Source organism: Sinocyclocheilus anshuiensis, unplaced genomic scaffold (genome assembly GCF_001515605.1).
Source record: "Sinocyclocheilus anshuiensis isolate Anshui unplaced genomic scaffold, SAMN03320099.WGS_v1.1 scaffold3132, whole genome shotgun sequence".
NCBI lineage: Eukaryota > Metazoa > Chordata > Actinopteri > Cypriniformes > Cyprinidae > Sinocyclocheilus > Sinocyclocheilus anshuiensis.
The window spans coordinates 421175-438680 of record NW_015554059.1 but is presented as its reverse complement, the minus strand read 5'-3'; the positions used below and the strand labels follow the sequence as shown (position 1 = coordinate 438680).

The 17506-nt window shown below is 36.4% G+C and overlaps 1 protein-coding gene across 1 annotated transcript in view; it reads left to right on the top strand.

Annotated features, from left to right (window-relative positions):
* Window positions 1-17506, top strand: part of LOC107668528 (solute carrier family 35 member F4-like) — a 27321-nt gene that overhangs the window by 6624 nt on the left and 3191 nt on the right. The window contains exons 2-6 of the mRNA XM_016460433.1: window positions 10090-10390; window positions 11648-11867; window positions 13140-13265; window positions 13357-13549; window positions 14846-14935. Of these exons, the coding sequence (XP_016315919.1) occupies window positions 10090-10390; window positions 11648-11867; window positions 13140-13265; window positions 13357-13549; window positions 14846-14935 (930 nt within the window). The remainder of the gene's footprint in view (window positions 1-10089; window positions 10391-11647; window positions 11868-13139; window positions 13266-13356; window positions 13550-14845; window positions 14936-17506) is intronic.

Below are 17506 nucleotides of genomic sequence, written 5' to 3'. Positions count from 1 at the left end.
CGATTTGAATCGTCACATATTTGAATCGATTTTCAACCGGCTCGCAGTTAATCGTTACATCCCTAGAGGTCATGTAATAGTGTGGAGAGATTGAATTGAAGTAAAGGATATTAGGCAGTGTGCTATATCAGCTGTGTGACATGTGAAAACCAAAAACTTTATAAACTTATTTTTCATTTACATGCAGTACCCTCCAAGTTTGGTAACGCCCAGGCAAAGTAGGGTTTTGGACAATATCAGCATAAAGTCTTAAAGGAGACATATTATGCCCCTTTTTACAATGGGTGGAAACTTACAGATTAAGGGGCGGTAATATTATAATGAAATCCCTTTGCCACGTCACCAAGGGAGCAAAATCTGGCGCACTCTTTTTTTCAGAGGCTTGCTTTTGATGATATGTCACCTTTAACATTTCTTGATAAAATGCACTAAAACAACATATATATTATACATGTCACAGTTGTCCCTTTGATGCCTGATTTGTGGATTAAAACTTGGCAAAGGTTTCTTTTCTATAGATGGGTCACACACCTTTATGGCTTTACTGATTGATTGCCAATTAGTGTTAGAACGCAACAGACCAAGTAGAACACAGTTTAGAGATGATTTATAGTATTTTCAATGTAGTGAATAAATGTTTTTTTTTTTTTTTTTTAAGTGCATAATTTTACTAATGCAAAGTAATCGCAAAATAATATTGATTTCTGCTAATGTTGTCCAAAACCCCTCTTTGCATGGGGCGTTTGCAAACGTTTGGACATCTCTGTAAACTTCTCTTATAGTCATTGATGTTTTCATTTGCTACAGTGTTTATTGGTGTTTTAATTGTTTTCTAGTTTTTCTGTCAGTGGATGTTATCTTAATAATTATCACAAAGCCTTTCAGCCTTAGTAAATCTCTGATCAAAATTTGTGACTTGTTTGTAACTGGAGGAAACATATGTTTATATGTTGCATCAGCACAACATATCCAGAATATATAATACTTTTATACTTTATGTGCACTCCTGTGCTGCCCCCGTCTGGTCATTTGACATATATCTTCACTCTTTTATTGATTCATGGTGATAAAGTCATAATCCCACTTACACAGACTGCTGAATTACACACACACACACACACACACACACACACACACACACACTTACGGGGTAAATATTGACCATGTAGACATTTGCTGCTACCAAGGTTCAGTTATGGTTAGCATTAGGATTGGTGAATGACTATCTGGCAACAACAAATCATAAGGTTTGAGTTCAGAGAGGAGCTGCAACCCCTTTGCCTGGCCAAAAGGTGTCACTCCTCTCATTTTACAGTGGTTCTAAAGAGTTCTAATATACAGGAAAGCTAACTGTTAGCATTCCAATGTGTGCAGCCCTAAAAGAAACAACTTGGACATGGCCATCTTTGCTCATGGGCACTTATTTGCAAAAGCATTTTAGTTATATCATCTGCCAGAAGGGCTTAATTGCTAAAACTAACCAGCAGAACACTGACCTCCACATCCAATTCACTGGTTCAAGCCACAAGACCGTAATTTTTGGCGCTCTAGCGGTTAATAAACAGAACTGCATGCGTCTTGCGGAAGAACATTGTAGCCGGAGCTACTTCTCTCTGTTTATGTCTATGACGAATCACGCAGGTACTGGGCTACTCCGCAGCAGTACCGACCCGAACCAGTCTAAAATAGTCCGCATATAAACACTTATTATAGGTGTACCGTAGTCATTCAGCACAAGCCAAAAACACGGTTTGGAAAATGGATTCATGGTGTACTCGATTATTATATAAATTTTGTAAATTTTGAACACAAAAAAGTTACGGACTGCAGCTTTACTCAACTTAGCTGTATAAGTCATTTCAACTTAAATTACATTAAACTGACTTAAAAACGTGAGTTGAATCTTGTAGAGCTTATTTTAAAAAGTTGAAAACTTATTTTGATGACTTACAGTAATGTTGTCATGACTTATTGATCATACCATTTTTTACAGAATAATTATGAGATACTGAATCAATTATGAGATAAAAGTCGAAATTCTAATTTGAGATACTAAGTCGAAATGCAAATGCTAACTTTTGTTAGCATTTGTCATAATGTCATAATTATGACTTAACATCTCATGAGTATGACTTAACATCTTATAATTTTGACTTTTGTCATAATTTCTGACATTTTATCACAATTATGACTTAGTATGTCATAATTTTGACTCTTTGTCTCTTTTTATCTCATTATGACTTAGTATCTCATATTTCATTTTGATGTTTTATGTCATAATTATGACTTTCTATGTCATAATTAAGAGTCACCAAAGCATGATTTTCTTTCTTATGCCGCAGAAATGGGCTTCCGTAGTTGTTAACAGGAAAGACCAGGTGGTGTCCAACCAGCTGTAGCCTGACCTTTAGAATTTATTTTCAAAACCGTAACCATGATTCTAAAGTGATAGAGACTAGAAAGTTCATATTTATGCGACTCACTCCTCCGCTCTTGTAAGTCTTTTATGGGGTTTTGACGAATTGGTTATGAAGTGTGTGTAACACTCATAAGCATGTGGGTGCACTATTCCCCTCTCGTCTCGCTCTCATCTTGTAGAATGCAGCTAATAGACATGCATAAAGGACGCAGCAGGTCTGTGGACAATGGTGGAGGAACATGGCAATGATCTAAATGACAAAGGTGCTGAATGGGGCCGCGATGGCAGTGTCGAAGGTGGAACACAAGGGCCAGGCGTTGCTATGGCAGGACGCAAGAGGAGGGGGGCATTGGGATGAAACAACAGGCATCTCGAATGGCAGGTGTCCGTTTCAAACAGAGGTTGAAAATAAAACCAGTACTCAGTATAGCTCCATATTTGTGCTTTTTTAAATCTTCCGTACAGGAGAAGTAGATTATAGTTTAGTGTCTGCAATATTTTAATAATATATCAGCAAGAGAAAAGTTAAGTCATTAAAAGGGATGTGGTTTAATTTTCTTCTTGGCATCACAAAATATATGATGTCTTGACACAAAATCTATCATCAAGTGTGTGTGAATATGTAATATAAGCTTATATTTCAACTGCGGAAATATTAATCTGTCTTTCAATATTTCTGTCTTTCTATGCACTGCTGGGGTTTATATTTTATGGTCTCTGGATGTGAAAGATATCGATATATGTGATTGAATGCAAACTCAATTGACTGGAGAGAGGGTTGTAGATGCACTTGCTGTGTATGTGTAAAGAAACAACTCATGGTTCAATAAAACATTTATGTTAAATTAAATTACAGTGGATCTAAAAACTATTTTGACCTTTATTATAATATGTTAATATACGGTATAATAATATGTTTAATTATTATAATATATTTAATGTTATCTTTTCAGTTAAATAAAGTGCATTATCTGGGTATTTGAAGTGCACTTTTTGTTGCACTTTTACTCACACTATTTATACTACAAAATAGCATAGAATAGTGCATAAGTACATAAAATGGGACGCACCTCTAGTTTTAGTTCTGATTAACCCAGATCACTGTTTTTGTTGTATGGAAAAGAGCAGCTCTGACATTCTGCAAAATTTCTCCTTTTGTATTCCACGGAAAAAAGAAAGACATAGTGGTTATGGTCACTGTATCCTTGCATAATATGGAAAAGTACAGTGTTAACATTCTTCAAAAACCTATTTTTGTGTTCTGCAGGAAGACAGACCAAATAGTGCAAGTAAAAGATTACAGAATTTTAATTTTTTTCAAATGTTTTTTGGTAAACATCAACTATCCTAAAAGCAATTCCCACTTAAACAAAAGTACAGTTCCCAGACTCCCACTTCCTGACACTTTGAGAGATTAACAGGAGATATTGTATCATTTCATCCAGGAACACACTGAATTTTCAGAGACAAGACTTTTTATGGAGTCCCCCAAGGCTCTATACTGGGTTTTATTAACATAACACTACAGAGACTTAGACAGAAAGACAAGACGTCTGCTACAGCGAGCAGTGAAGGGCCTTCAAGTGGAGCACAAGTGCTGATGAAAGAAGGAAAGAGCGTGATTGGGCAAGGAAAGAGAGGAAGAAAAAGAAAAAAAGCTACTTTCTTACTTTACTAAATCGCTCATCTTTATCATACTGCCTCATCAATCTAACATGGCAAAGATGGAACTGACTGAAAAAAATGGCAGATTGGAAAAGCAGAAGGAACGATGAAGAGAAAGAGAAAAAGGGGAGAGGGGCCTATACAGCATAATTAGCCCGAGCTGCTTGGTTGGCAAGGAAAGAGAGGAAGAAAAAGAAAAAAAGCTACTTTCTTACTTTACTAAATCGCTCATCTTTATCATACTGCCTCATCAATCTAACATGGCAAAGATGGAACTGACTGAAAAAAATGGCAGATTGGAAAAGCATAAGGAACAATGAAGAGAAAGAGAAAAAGGGGAGAGGGGCCTATGCAGCATAATTAGCCCGAGCTGCTTGGTTACCTTCCAAACACAGCAAAGGATACTCTGAGCAGGAGAAGAGGCGGGGACAGAGAGAGAGAGAAACAGAGGGAGAGAGATATGAAGAGGATGACTGCATTCCACACACACTTGAAGCTCAGTCTCCCTAGGAGACGCAGGATAGCAGCATGACAGTGCAACATCTACACTAGAGCACGACTGTACGATTATATGTGCCACGCTGAGAGTGTGTGTGAGCCAGAGAGAAAGAGAAGTAAGTTTGTCACTTAGCAGAAAGAGAGAAGTAACAGCAGGAGAAGAGCAAAGTAAAATATATCAAGAGGAACCAGAAAGAGACTGTGGGAGTGACAGGAGAGATGCGCGTGGGGATGAAGTGGGTTTGTCGGAGGAGTTGAGCCGTGCCGCTCATACACACACGCACACACACACACTTGCAAAAGCTCAGGACTCCCAAGGAAGGAGGAGAGGATGAAGAAACACTCGGCCCGAGTGGCCCCTCTCAGCTCCTATAGCGCCCAGGTGCTCACCTGCCCCATCTCTGAAGGTAAAACGCAATGTTTGTGTGTTATGATTATGCTTAAATTACAAACATAATTAGTCTAGTAATTATAATTAACTTTTTTTATGAAAATGATAGAAGTTTTCTTATTTAGATAGCTAAACTAGTGTGTGTTTGAGCAGACATGTAAGGAAGATGATGTAAGAAAGTGAAAAAAATAGACAGAAATGTGTTGAGTGTGTGTTTATGACAAACATAATTAGTCTAGTAATTATAATTAACTTTTTTTATGAAAATGATAGAAGTTTTCTTATTTAGATAGCTAAACTAGTGTGTGTTTGAGCAGAGATGTAAGGAAGATGATGTAAGAAAGTGAAAAAAATAGACATAGAAATGTGTTGAGTGTGTGTTTATGTGTGTGTGCAGAGCGGCCCGACCTAATAAGCGATGTAATCGGTTGCATAGAGGCCTGTGGCCACCAGGGGGCCCATATCAGGGTTCAGATTCTACTCGGTAATAATAACTTCGATAAAGTTTCAGTCGCTTGTGTTAATGTTTGAAAATGAAAAGGCGGCACTATAAAACTGGTGCTGACTGCAGAGAAGTGGATAAGGGTAATTGATAGATTTTGAAAACATATTGTTGAAATGGCGGTTTGCATCGGGCTGCGAGCGCTTTGAAGACGCGCTTTGCCAGTGTGACAGTAATGAAAATGAACGGTATTGTTATCTTGGGCACTTCAGAATACGCTAATAATCCTAGATATCTTACTATCCGAATGGTTTAGATTTTTAGAACGCACATTATCTTATTTTTTATCGACCAGTTAAGTTTTACAGCATGGCGCGTTTGCTGCGTAAAAGTTCGGTCAGATTATCTCATTGATCTGAACAAAAGCAAGAGACGGGCTGAATAAAAATGCAAGTTCACTCTCTGACAAGACAGGAGGTGGCTCTTTAAGAACAGCAGAAATACAGCCGTTACCATGGTTACCCCTGCACAAGCGCAACTTCTGACACCTTCTGAAATTTTATCTCACTAAATTGACATACATTTTTCTGAAAGCAATGGTTAAATGGTTTAAATACTTTTAAAAGTTTTAAATATTTTTTAAAAGTGCTCAATAAGTAAATATATCTTCATATTTATGTATTGAAATATAAATACTGAGTAGATACTAATACTACTAATACTACTTAATTTTTTACAACATAGTTAACTAAAATTAAAAATATTTTAAAAACATTTTTGTTACTTGAAATAAAATAAATGTTAACTGAAATAAAATACTTAAACTGTTTCATTTTAGCTAGTTGACAAAGCAACATTTCCCATTTTTATTTAGTGAATCTTGATGTTCTAAAATAACACTATATAGTGTGTTATATTATGTAATAACTATATAGACATTTAAAATAACAAAACTAATAAAAACAACAAAAACAAACAATGACATTACTAAAACTTTAACTAAAATGAAAATGACAGCAAAAAATATAAAAATAATTCAAAATATTAACAAAAAAGCTAGTACCTGAATGATACTAAAATAACATTGCTTTACAGTAAGGTGTCAGTGTAAGATATGAACGATGGGGGGCCCTCTTTTGAAAATGTGTGTGTGTTAGTTTCTAGAAGTTTGTGTGTTTGCAACCAAGCAGAAAAGGAGCCGTAATCTCACCTCAGCAGTTTATATCACACTTTCAATATTAAATTACATTTTATTTAATGATGTACTGTTTGTTTATTTTAGTACGATGCCGGTTTCATGGTCTTTCAGGGGTAACACTTTACAATTTGTTAACTCATTTGTTTAATAATCTTTGTCAATGTTAGTTAATAAAAATACAATTGTTCATTGTTCATGTCACAGTTCATGAACTAATGTTAACAAATACAACTTTAAAGTTTAAAAATGTATTAGTAAATGTTAAACATAAAATTAACTAAGACTAATAAATGCTGTAGAATTATTGATCATTGTTAGATCATGTTAACTTAAGTAGTTAACTAATGTCAACAAATGAAATATTTTTGTAAAGTGTTACACCTTCATAAATACCTGTATATACAGGTAAAAGAAGACACATTAGCCAGCACTGCTAATTAGTTTTGTGTTTATTTTCATTATTTCATGTTTTGTTTTGATATGGGGTGACAGAATTTACATTTTGACAGATTTATTTTTGGGGTTATTTTATAAGTACAAATATATAACAAGGTCATAAACTGATAAAATAATAATTATTTTAAATAAATAGTTTTGGCATCACTGCTTGACATAACATGTCAACAGCCAAACAGCTCATCATATTACCAGTTCCTCCTTCAAATGTCTTGTTGTAAAATTATGCTTATGAATCTTGCTGCTGTAAAATAACAATAGCATTTTGTGCCGCGCTGTGAAAATACGTAGGGGCGGTAAACCAGGGATTTACCGTTGATGGGACATTTCTGTGCCTCCACATCTTGGACCTGCGGTTCCCTGGTGTTGTTGGTTTCTGCAGGTTGTTAAGCTATCCAGCCAAGCTATCCGCAGGATATAAAAAGTCTGTCAGTGTGGGTGCACACTGTGGGAGCCCTTTTTTCAGTATAAAATATGTCTAAAATGTTGTCTGGCAATAGTACAATACAAATCAATAAAAGTTTAAAATAATAATAATAGTAAAATAAAATAATATGCAAAACATTTCTTTTCTAGAATTTAATTTTTTTAACAAGTTTTTTTCCTTCATTATGATATCAGGACATCTTGCAATATGAAATGTGTATTCAAGTGATTGTATTGAATCACGTTAGAAATTTAGTACATTTCACAATTACAAAGAAACCACAAGTAACACATTGAATTAAACATGACATTTTGAAGTAGAAAGACTAAAATGGTATATTCTTGTACAACATACTCCAGTAATCTTTGTTATATTTACAGCTTCAAAACATCATTTTCATCATAAAGTCTTTTCCCGTGGGTGGATCCATGGCTTGATAGCCAGACTCCTCAGGGTCAGATCCATGGCTTGATAGCAGGATCGCAACAACAAAGTGGTGTGTGTGTGTGTGTGTGTGTGTGTGTAGACGTGCTTGCTGACCCAGCACACTATGCTAGTGACCATGGGCCAGCGCATGTCATCTTTTATTCCTGGCCTAGTGTAAATTGATCACTCTGAGTCTACAGCATAACGGATCTTGGCTTTGTGATATTAGCGCCCTTCCCCTCTGTTCAATCTCCCATCACCCCCATCTATCTTCAGCATACTGAGGTGTAATGTTGTCAGTACAGTTTCTTTGAAGGAGGTCATGACTGATGACAGACAGGATGTATTCTGATTGGCTGATTTTTTTTTGGTGGGCGCCTTGTGGTGTCGAGTTTCTATGTATATCCCTTTAAATCTGAATGGTCTCTGTGCTTCTCCATGACCCTGTGGAGCTATTTTTGACAGAGGCTTTTCTGTGCAATGTAGGCAGATTTCAAACATTGTCCAGCTTTAGTGCTTCACCTGCAGGTAACTGACACTCACAGCTACTGATCGATACATCCGTACGTACCACAGAGAAACATCAGGGGCAGCTGCACGAGGAAGTGTTGGTGAATTTCTCATGAATAAAACGCGTCAACAAAGCACATAATTAGCATTTCCTAACCCTGTCTAAAAATAGCCAGTAATACTGTGTTCCAATATTTGACCAAATAAAAGACAGGGATAGGATGTTTTTGTTCTACCGCAGGTAAGAACAGAAAGAAAGTAGAGCAAAGTTAAAGTATATTTGCGTTTCCTGCAGTAAATAGTGCTTGCAAAGCAACTAAGGAATAGTATTCATTCACAGTTCAGTAGATGAGGCTGGCAGTTGTTTTTGTCTTGGAATACTGAATATTCTGTTAACCTGATAGGAGATTTGCAGACCTTAAAGATGTCAAGTTTGTTTTTAAAGTTTTACACCTAAAGACATGTTTAATGTGATGTAAACTCAAGTGAGGACTCACATTAGTAGTTCTCTTTATATATGAAAAGGTGCTGGTGCTCAAATGTTTCCAGGAATTCCTTCAGTTTGTTGCTGTTGTTGTGGCAGTCAACAGCAGTACAGCTTAACCCTGTGCTCAGTTTTATTTTCAGCAATATTCAAAAAGTTTCTGGTTATTTAATTCACTTGCTCTTTTTACTCGGTTTTAACATGGGCTCATTCAGTTTCAAACTAAAGCCCAAAGTATACTTTGTGTTTGTATGCATACGCTAGCCTATGCATACAGTCGAAAGTGCATCCTTTCAAAGTATACTCCATTTGATAGCGTGCACGAACACAGGCAGTCAACACTAGAAAGCTTCATCTTAGTCCTGTGTCTGCGCTATTTTTCTCCAGAAGTTATGAGCGTTAAAAATATCTTTGTACTCTTTTAAACTAAAGCTGTGTCTCTCTCATAACTCAGTGTTGTGGAACAACTGATTTGTGCAAAACAAATTCAATGCGCATGTGCGACCTGGGCGTGCAAAGCATGCGCAGTTACAAAAACCGGGTGGTACAGTACACTAGTACTATTCTGGTGAAATTTGCATCACATGCACTGTACGCGGACCCTCGTGTAAAACCGAAGTAAAGGCTTAAGAAGTTTTCTGGGCCTGTCCAAATACCCACACTTGCGGTCTTGGACACTTGAGAGCGTGCATTCAACAGGAAATAAGAGCGCAATACTGTCCCGGGTCTTAAAAATGCCAAAGCGCAGATCACATCATGCATCATGTTCTGGAAATAAATTCCCACAATGTTGCAGAAACCTTTCCAGTGTAAATTAAATATTATAATAATTAGATGTTACATTTAATTTGATTGTAAAACCCAGTGTGTGTGTGTGTGTGTTTCAAAAGGACACAGGTTCAAATCTGAACATTATACATTTTCATAATAATGCACTTTAAGGTCATGAATTTAGCTAACATGCTAACATGTGAATACAAGCATGTATATAGATGCAGTTTTATCATCCCGTGAATAGAATATGTACGCTAAACACAGTTGGAGCTGCAGAACTGTGTGCAGAATAAAAATAAACACAGGGATTTCATAATCCAATTTTATTACCTGGGATGTAATGAGGCAAGGAAGTATAATGTGTGCTATAATGGTGCAATACTGATCTGTGTGTTGCAGGAGAGGACGGCACAGAATCACATGCAGAGACTCCAGTCAGTGAAACAAGTGGAGATGGCACTGCATATCAGACCTGCGTCAACACAGTGCTCAAGGTGCTGGGGGGTTTGCTGGTGGTGCTGTGTGTCTCCTCGTGCTGGGTGGGCATCACACAGGTGGTCCAGCTCACATTCAAATCCTTTTCCTGTCCCTTTTTCATCACATGGTTCAGCACCAACTGGAACATTCTCTTCTTCCCCCTCTACTATTCTGGGCACGTGGCCACTACCAGAGAAAAACTGACGCCCATTCAGAAATTCAGGTAAAGTCAGAATGAATGAATCTGGTGGATTATGATGTGATGTGAAAAGCAGAACTTTGTGTAGGAAGTACAATAGCAGCAAACTTGTAAAAATGAAACATTTACTCTTTTCTTCTTTAGCTGACACTTTCATCCAATGCAACGTACTGTACACCTATTACAGTTTCCCTAAAGCAGGAAAGTGGCCCTCCACTGCACGACAGTTTAGCTCTAATTTGAAATATATATCAAGTTTGATTTTCCAGGTTTGATTGGGGAGCTAAACTCTGCAGGATAGTAGTCGCCCATTCCTGCTTTAGAGCAAGAGTACAGTACAAACGGTTCAGTCAAATTCATGAGCGACTCATTCAGAATGGTTTTGTGAACTAGAGAAACCAATTCATCTATTAGACAAACTGAACATTGCTACTTTTCTCATGAATGTAACAAGGAGATTTGTGATTTTCAGAGAAAAATGTATACATTTTTTGTTTATTCCACACACAAGTATATTGTATGTATATATAAAAGCACCTAGCCATAAGGACCACTTTTATAATTAAGTTGTCTTTTTGGATCCTTTTTTAAGGAGCTTTTAGTCTCCATTTACTTGCAATTGTATACAAAAAAGTGACAAATAAAAAAGAGTGACAAGTGGCAATTCAGTACAAGGATTAGTTCCAACTCAATCTCATGAAAAAGCTTTTTTTTTTAAGTGTTGGTGATTTTATATGAATTTCAAATGAATCAAATGTACAATGTACAATTTTTAGGCAAAGAAAAAACTAAACTAATCTTGAAGGTCCACCGCTAAAGCTAACCATCAGGGGAGGTTTACCATAACCATACAGAAATTGTTTCGTAACCATACGAAAATGTATGAATGAGATTATACGCATGCATGTAATTTTGCCACCAATTCGTCAAGTAGTCACAAACTGCCATTAGATTGTGTTGAACAATTCTAGTGTCTTTCACACTAAAGCTTTTGGCATGGACCTGGACTTAGGTTCATTTGTATTTCTTAATATTTAAAATTGCCATGTTACGATTGGTTACAAAACACCTGAGAACCAGCGTTTGCCATCACTGACATCAAATCTGGTTTGAACCTTTAACTAGCCCACAGATAACCCCTTGCAGAGTTCAAATCTGCAACCTTTTGGTTACCAACCGAAACCTTCAATTTCTAGGCTAAGCCACTAGTAGGCTACAGTGCTTCATTATCAAAGTAAGCAAACAACAAAAACCTTTATTGTTTCTCATTTCACTGTGTAGGGAATGTAGTCGGTTGTTTGGGGAGGACGGAATGTCTCTGAAGGTGTTTCTGAAGAGAACGGCGCCTTTCTCCATCTTGTGGACGCTTACTAACTACCTGTACCTGTTAGCACTGAGAAAACTAACTGCTACAGACGTCTCAGCGCTCTACTGCTGCCACAAGGCCTTTGTCTTCCTCTTGTCGTGGATTGTCCTCAAGGATCGTTTCATGGGTGTGCGGGTAGGTAGAATATAACCCTGATTATTACTCAACTAGTGGCATAATTTCTTGTGCATTTACATTTTAGGGGTTCAAGCATCAAAACCATTTTAGGTAAAGTTTAGGCATGGTGTAGGATTAAGGGATCTAAAAGAATAAGACATTAACATGTGCTTTATAAGTACTAACAAACAGCCAAAATGCTTGTAATATGCATGCTAATAAGCAACTAGTTAATACTGGGAATTGGTCCCTAAATTAAAGTGTTGCCAAAACTTACTTTTTTTAACTTGTCATTTAGATAGTGTGTCCAGTTTTCATAAAATTTGCTTCATATCTAGACACACTCAAAACAAAAAGTTATAATTGGTTTGTATTTTGTGAATGCACATGTATTGTCTTTGTATATGAGGTACAATAAAACAATGCAAGTATACATGTCAAATTTAATTAATTTTTAATGTTAAAGATTTGCTGCTTTGATCAGGGAATTTTAAAATGGCACATTAAAACAATTAAACAGGACCTACTCTTTCAAATTTTGCCATTTTAATTATGTTATTCACATGTGCTTGGACCCCAAAAATTGCTTGCTGTTGTTCATTATTTGGTAAGAAGCCATTTAATTAGCAGGATAATGTATAGTCAGCTGGAACTTATCACAAAATAAACCCTCTGGGTTATTTGAAACCTTTCTGTGGGCCTGATCACACTGCCAGGGCTAATTTTGTGACTGACTGGCTGATATAACAATATCCTTAACATTTACTCACAGGCATTAAGATGAATGAATCTCCGTGGAAACAGTTACAGTGTGTGAAATGAAATGAGTGCAATGCTAAAATGAGTTACATAAAAAGCACAACCTGTTGATGTATCAGATGATTCATGAAATTGGATGTAAACAGCAGCTTGATGGTTATATAGAAGGAACAAGGGTTGCAGCACTCAATTTTAACAGAAAACAGTTACAAATGGAGAGTCAATGAGAATTTATTCTCGTTCAGGTGTAAAAAACAAACAAACATAAAAAAGCTGTTATTATGCTTGCATCAGAATTCTTGACTGTCATTGCACTTGATGGCTCAGATCTGGACTCATAACTTCTTTAGTATCTGCTTACTACTCCCAGAAAACTTGTTTTTATTTTTAGCTATCCACTTCAAAAATGAAAGCAGGCAATTGAAAATCTAAATCATTCCCTGATGTGCACTGATATTTATTGTGGTATAAACTTCAATCATTTTTAAAGGCTTTATTGAATTATAATGTCTTTATGATCTTTCCTCTTAGATTGTGGCTGCCATTATGGCTATCACAGGCATTGTGATGATGGCATATGCTGATGGTTTCCATGGGGATTCCTTTATGGGTGTGGCCTTAGCAGTCGGCTCTGCCTCCACTTCTGCTCTCTACAAGGTGAGTGCTGCTGAAAATAACGATTACCAGAAGATCCTTGATGACCATTAAGACTCCTTTCGTTTTGATATGCTTTATTTATACTACTCAGGTGCTGTTTAAGATGTTCCTCGGCAGTGCCAATCTGGGCGAGGCTGCTCATTTCTTCTCCACGGTGGGCTTTTTCAATCTCATCTTCATCTCCTGCGTTCCCCTCATCCTGTACTTCACCAGAGTGGAGCACTGGGGTTCCCTCTCCTCTTTGCCCTGGGGTTACCTCTGCGGGGTGGCCGGCCTTTGGCTAGGTAACATGAAATTATGGAAACTGATTCTTCAGCCTTACTTTAAAAACATTACTGACCAAACTTAGCAACATTTGCCATCCACCATATCTATAATAATCTAATGAAATATCTCTGGTTTTTATGTTTCAGGCACTGGTAAACATAATGAAATATTAGCGATATACACTACTGTTCAAAAGTTTATGGGGTCAGTAGGATTTTTTAAAAGAATATAATACTTTTATTCAGAAAGGATGCATTGAATTGATCAAAAGTGGCATGAAAGACAATGTTTCAGGCTTTTTTAATTTAAAATAAATCTGGTTCTTTTTAACTTTATATATTCATCAAAGCATCCTTAAAAAACATGTTTTATAGAAAAAATATTAAGCAGCACGATTGATTTCAAGAATGATAACAATAATAATAAATATTTCAGCAGATCAGCATATTAGAATGATTTCTAAAGGATCATGTGAGTGAAGACTTGAGTAATAGCTTTACATGATCTTTGCAATCACAGGAATAAATTACATTTTAAAATAAATAAAAAAATACAATAGTTATTTTAAATAACTAATGTAAGAATACATCACAATAGAATTATTATACTGTATCTTTGATCAAATAAATGCAACATTCAGGAGCACAGGAGACTTCTTTCAAAAACTTCTAAGAAAATCAATTTTGAACAATAGTCTATATGTTAGTTGTTTAAAAACTGTAGAGAAATATGTTTTTGGCAACGTAATGTTGCACCATCTACAGTACTAAATGACAAATGCTAACCAGCTGGGGAAAAAATTAATAAATAAATAATTAAAGCCTTCAGTTTGTACACAAGTACTGGCGTTAAATCCTGCTGACAGTTTACCACTTGATCACTGCTGGTTCAGATGTGTGTTAGTGTTGTAGTGGATCAAATACAACCCTTAAGTACACTTCCAAGAGTGCTTTAAGTGCTTAGTAAGTGAGAGAAATCAGGTTAGAATCATCAGTTTACACCTCGAAGTAGCATTTCTTAGATATCCAATATGTGCTGCATCAGTCTATGTAGAGGATAATAGTAACAGATCCTTTTATATTTACTGTATATTTGAGCTGAAGTGGAGCTCTGTATCTCTAGGGTGTTTTAAGGATAATATGATATCCATTAACTATTGTCACTCGTCCAAATCATGTGAAGTTCTCTGTGTATTTGGCCACTTAGAGAGGATTGAATGAAAAAAAGATGCTATATGGCCAAACCATAACATAAAGTTCCTGTTTTTTTTTTTTTTTTACTTCGTTCCCTCCCTCCCTCTCTCCCTCTCGTAGTATTTAACATCCTGGTCAATGTAGGAGTGGTACTCACGTATCCTATTCTCATATCCATTGGGACGTTACTCAGTGTTCCAGGCAATGCAGGTGTGTGAGTCTATCTATCTATCTATCTATCTATCTATCTATCTATCATCTGATTATCTATCTATCTATCCATCTATAATCTGACTATCTATCATCTATCGATCTATCTATCTATCTATCTATCTATCTATCTATCATAATTTGGTGTTTTGTTGTCATTTTCATCATAATAATTACAATTCTTGATGATTCTCATTATATTATTATTAGTGTAATACATTATTTTTAACATATTGCAATAAAATAATTTCTGTAATAAACATTTTATTAAAATTATTTTTAATAATATTTACTATTTCATTTTTCCTGCATTATAGTAATGAGGATTTGTGTGCAAAATGTGCTTAACTGACATTAAAACAGTGTCACAAGGCAAGTATAAATAAAAATAGGCATAATCTTCTTTAAACTGTCAAAATCAACTGGTAACACTTTGGGCCCTATTTTAACGATCTAAGCGCAGTGTCTAAAGCGCACGGTGCAGGTGCACTTAGGGTGTGTCCGAATCCACTTTTGCTAGTTTAACGATGGGAAAAACTGTCGGTGCGCCCGGCGCATGGTCTAAAAGGGTTGTCCCTATTCTCTTAATGAAGTAATGGGTGTGTTTTTGGGCATAATGTGCAATAAACCAATCAGAGTCTCATCTCCCATTCCCTTTAAGAGCCAGTTGCACTTGTGCCATGGCGGATTTGCTATTTACACAGCGGAATTTGCAAGCGCGAACTCAGAACGTGTCTCCAGAGATTAAACAGATCTGCTCGTGCGCGAGCAAATAGGTAGCCTAATTCTGATACATGCAATGACTATCCATTATGACATGTAGGCATTTTTATATTTATGTAGCCTACACAATAATAATCTTTTACATTGTAATCCTTTCATTTTTAATATTTGGCATGTTTGCGTGCTGCTGTGCGTACCTGTGTGTGTAATAAGCAGAGTGTATGCGCGTTGTGAACTGCCTATACTAACGCGCTCCTTAAATAACAAAAAAAATACTGCGCTATTGACTTTAGACCAGGTTTTAGTTGGTCAATGGCGCAGTCTATTTCATTTGCCTCAAAATAGCAACATGCCAACAATGCGCCTAAACACACCTTGTTTTCAGACCAGCATGCCCATGAGCACACAAATGGGTGCAAATGCATTTGCTATTTAAACAACGTGGCGCAGGACGTGAAAATGATTACTACGTCGGGCTGAAACTAGCAAAAAACACTTGCGTCACGCCTGGCACCGCATTGCGCCGGATGTATGATAGGGCCCTTTATATATAGGGACCAGTTCTCACTATTAACTTGTTGCTTATTAGCATGCCTATTATTAACATATTGGCTGTTTATTTGTATTTATAAAGCACATAATCTACTACATCCCTAATCCTAACCAATACCTAAATTTAACAACTACCTAACTAACTATTCATAAATTAGGAGTTTATCGAGGCAAAAGTCATAGTTAATGGTTTGTTAATAGCGAGAATTGGACCTTAAAATAAAGTGGGACCAACAGTGGTGGCGTTTTAAGAAAACGTATAGGGTATGGCATAATTCCCTGTGGCCATACACACAACAACAACATTCCTGAACGATTAACCCACATTATATCTAAACAAAGTGCATGATGCACTATTAAATAAAATTCACAGTGAACAACATTAAATATAAAAACATGTCTGTGCAGTTTTTATTGCATAAGTGGGTAACGGCGAGGTGGGAGCTAATCAAAAATACGCGCGATAATTGATGCAATAAACTCAGATTGCGCACACATATATTTATATGATTTAGTAAAATCTGCCATTATGATTTCTACGTTGTTAAAATAATAATAAAGAAACATTTTAATGACCAAAACACAGGTAAAAACTACTCTAACCATAATCCTAAATCGGGATCCAATGAGAGAATTTGCCGTTATCATAACATCAGCGTTCATCGTGACAGACACGCTACCATGAATTGTCACTATTGGGAACCTCGACCTATGTTCAGGTCTGTTCTCCTAAAAATATTTCAAATATTTTAACGAGCATCGTGATGTTTTATCTGAACTCTGAATGCTAGGGTATGGCAACTGCCATACTCTGCCATACGCCAACGCCGCTCCTGGTGACCAAGCAATTTATTATCAGTTTTCTTTAAGATTTAGGGGTGAAATAAGACCCTGACATGTTTATGACAAGTTTTGTGAGAATCATTCTAAAAGTACAACAGAGCAAATCTCTCAGCCTTCCTGAAAACAACATGAAACTCCACCTAAGCGAGTTTCTTCACACAAAGCGAACAACTGCACCATGACAAAGGGGTGGTGACGTTGCCAAGGTGACAGTAAATGCCTTAAGAGGGTGTTTGTCTTTAAAAACAGTCTTTCAAGGTCAGTTTATTAAATTATGTGTGGCTTTTATTCAGAAAAACACCCATGATTCACTTGCAACAAACAGTATGATTCATTTGTGATTTATGCTACATTACTAATGTTTGCCTGTGTACTGCATTTTAATGGAGTGTGAATGTGAATTTATTGTTCATTATTATTAACCATTTTACGAATTCATAGCCAGTCAAGAGG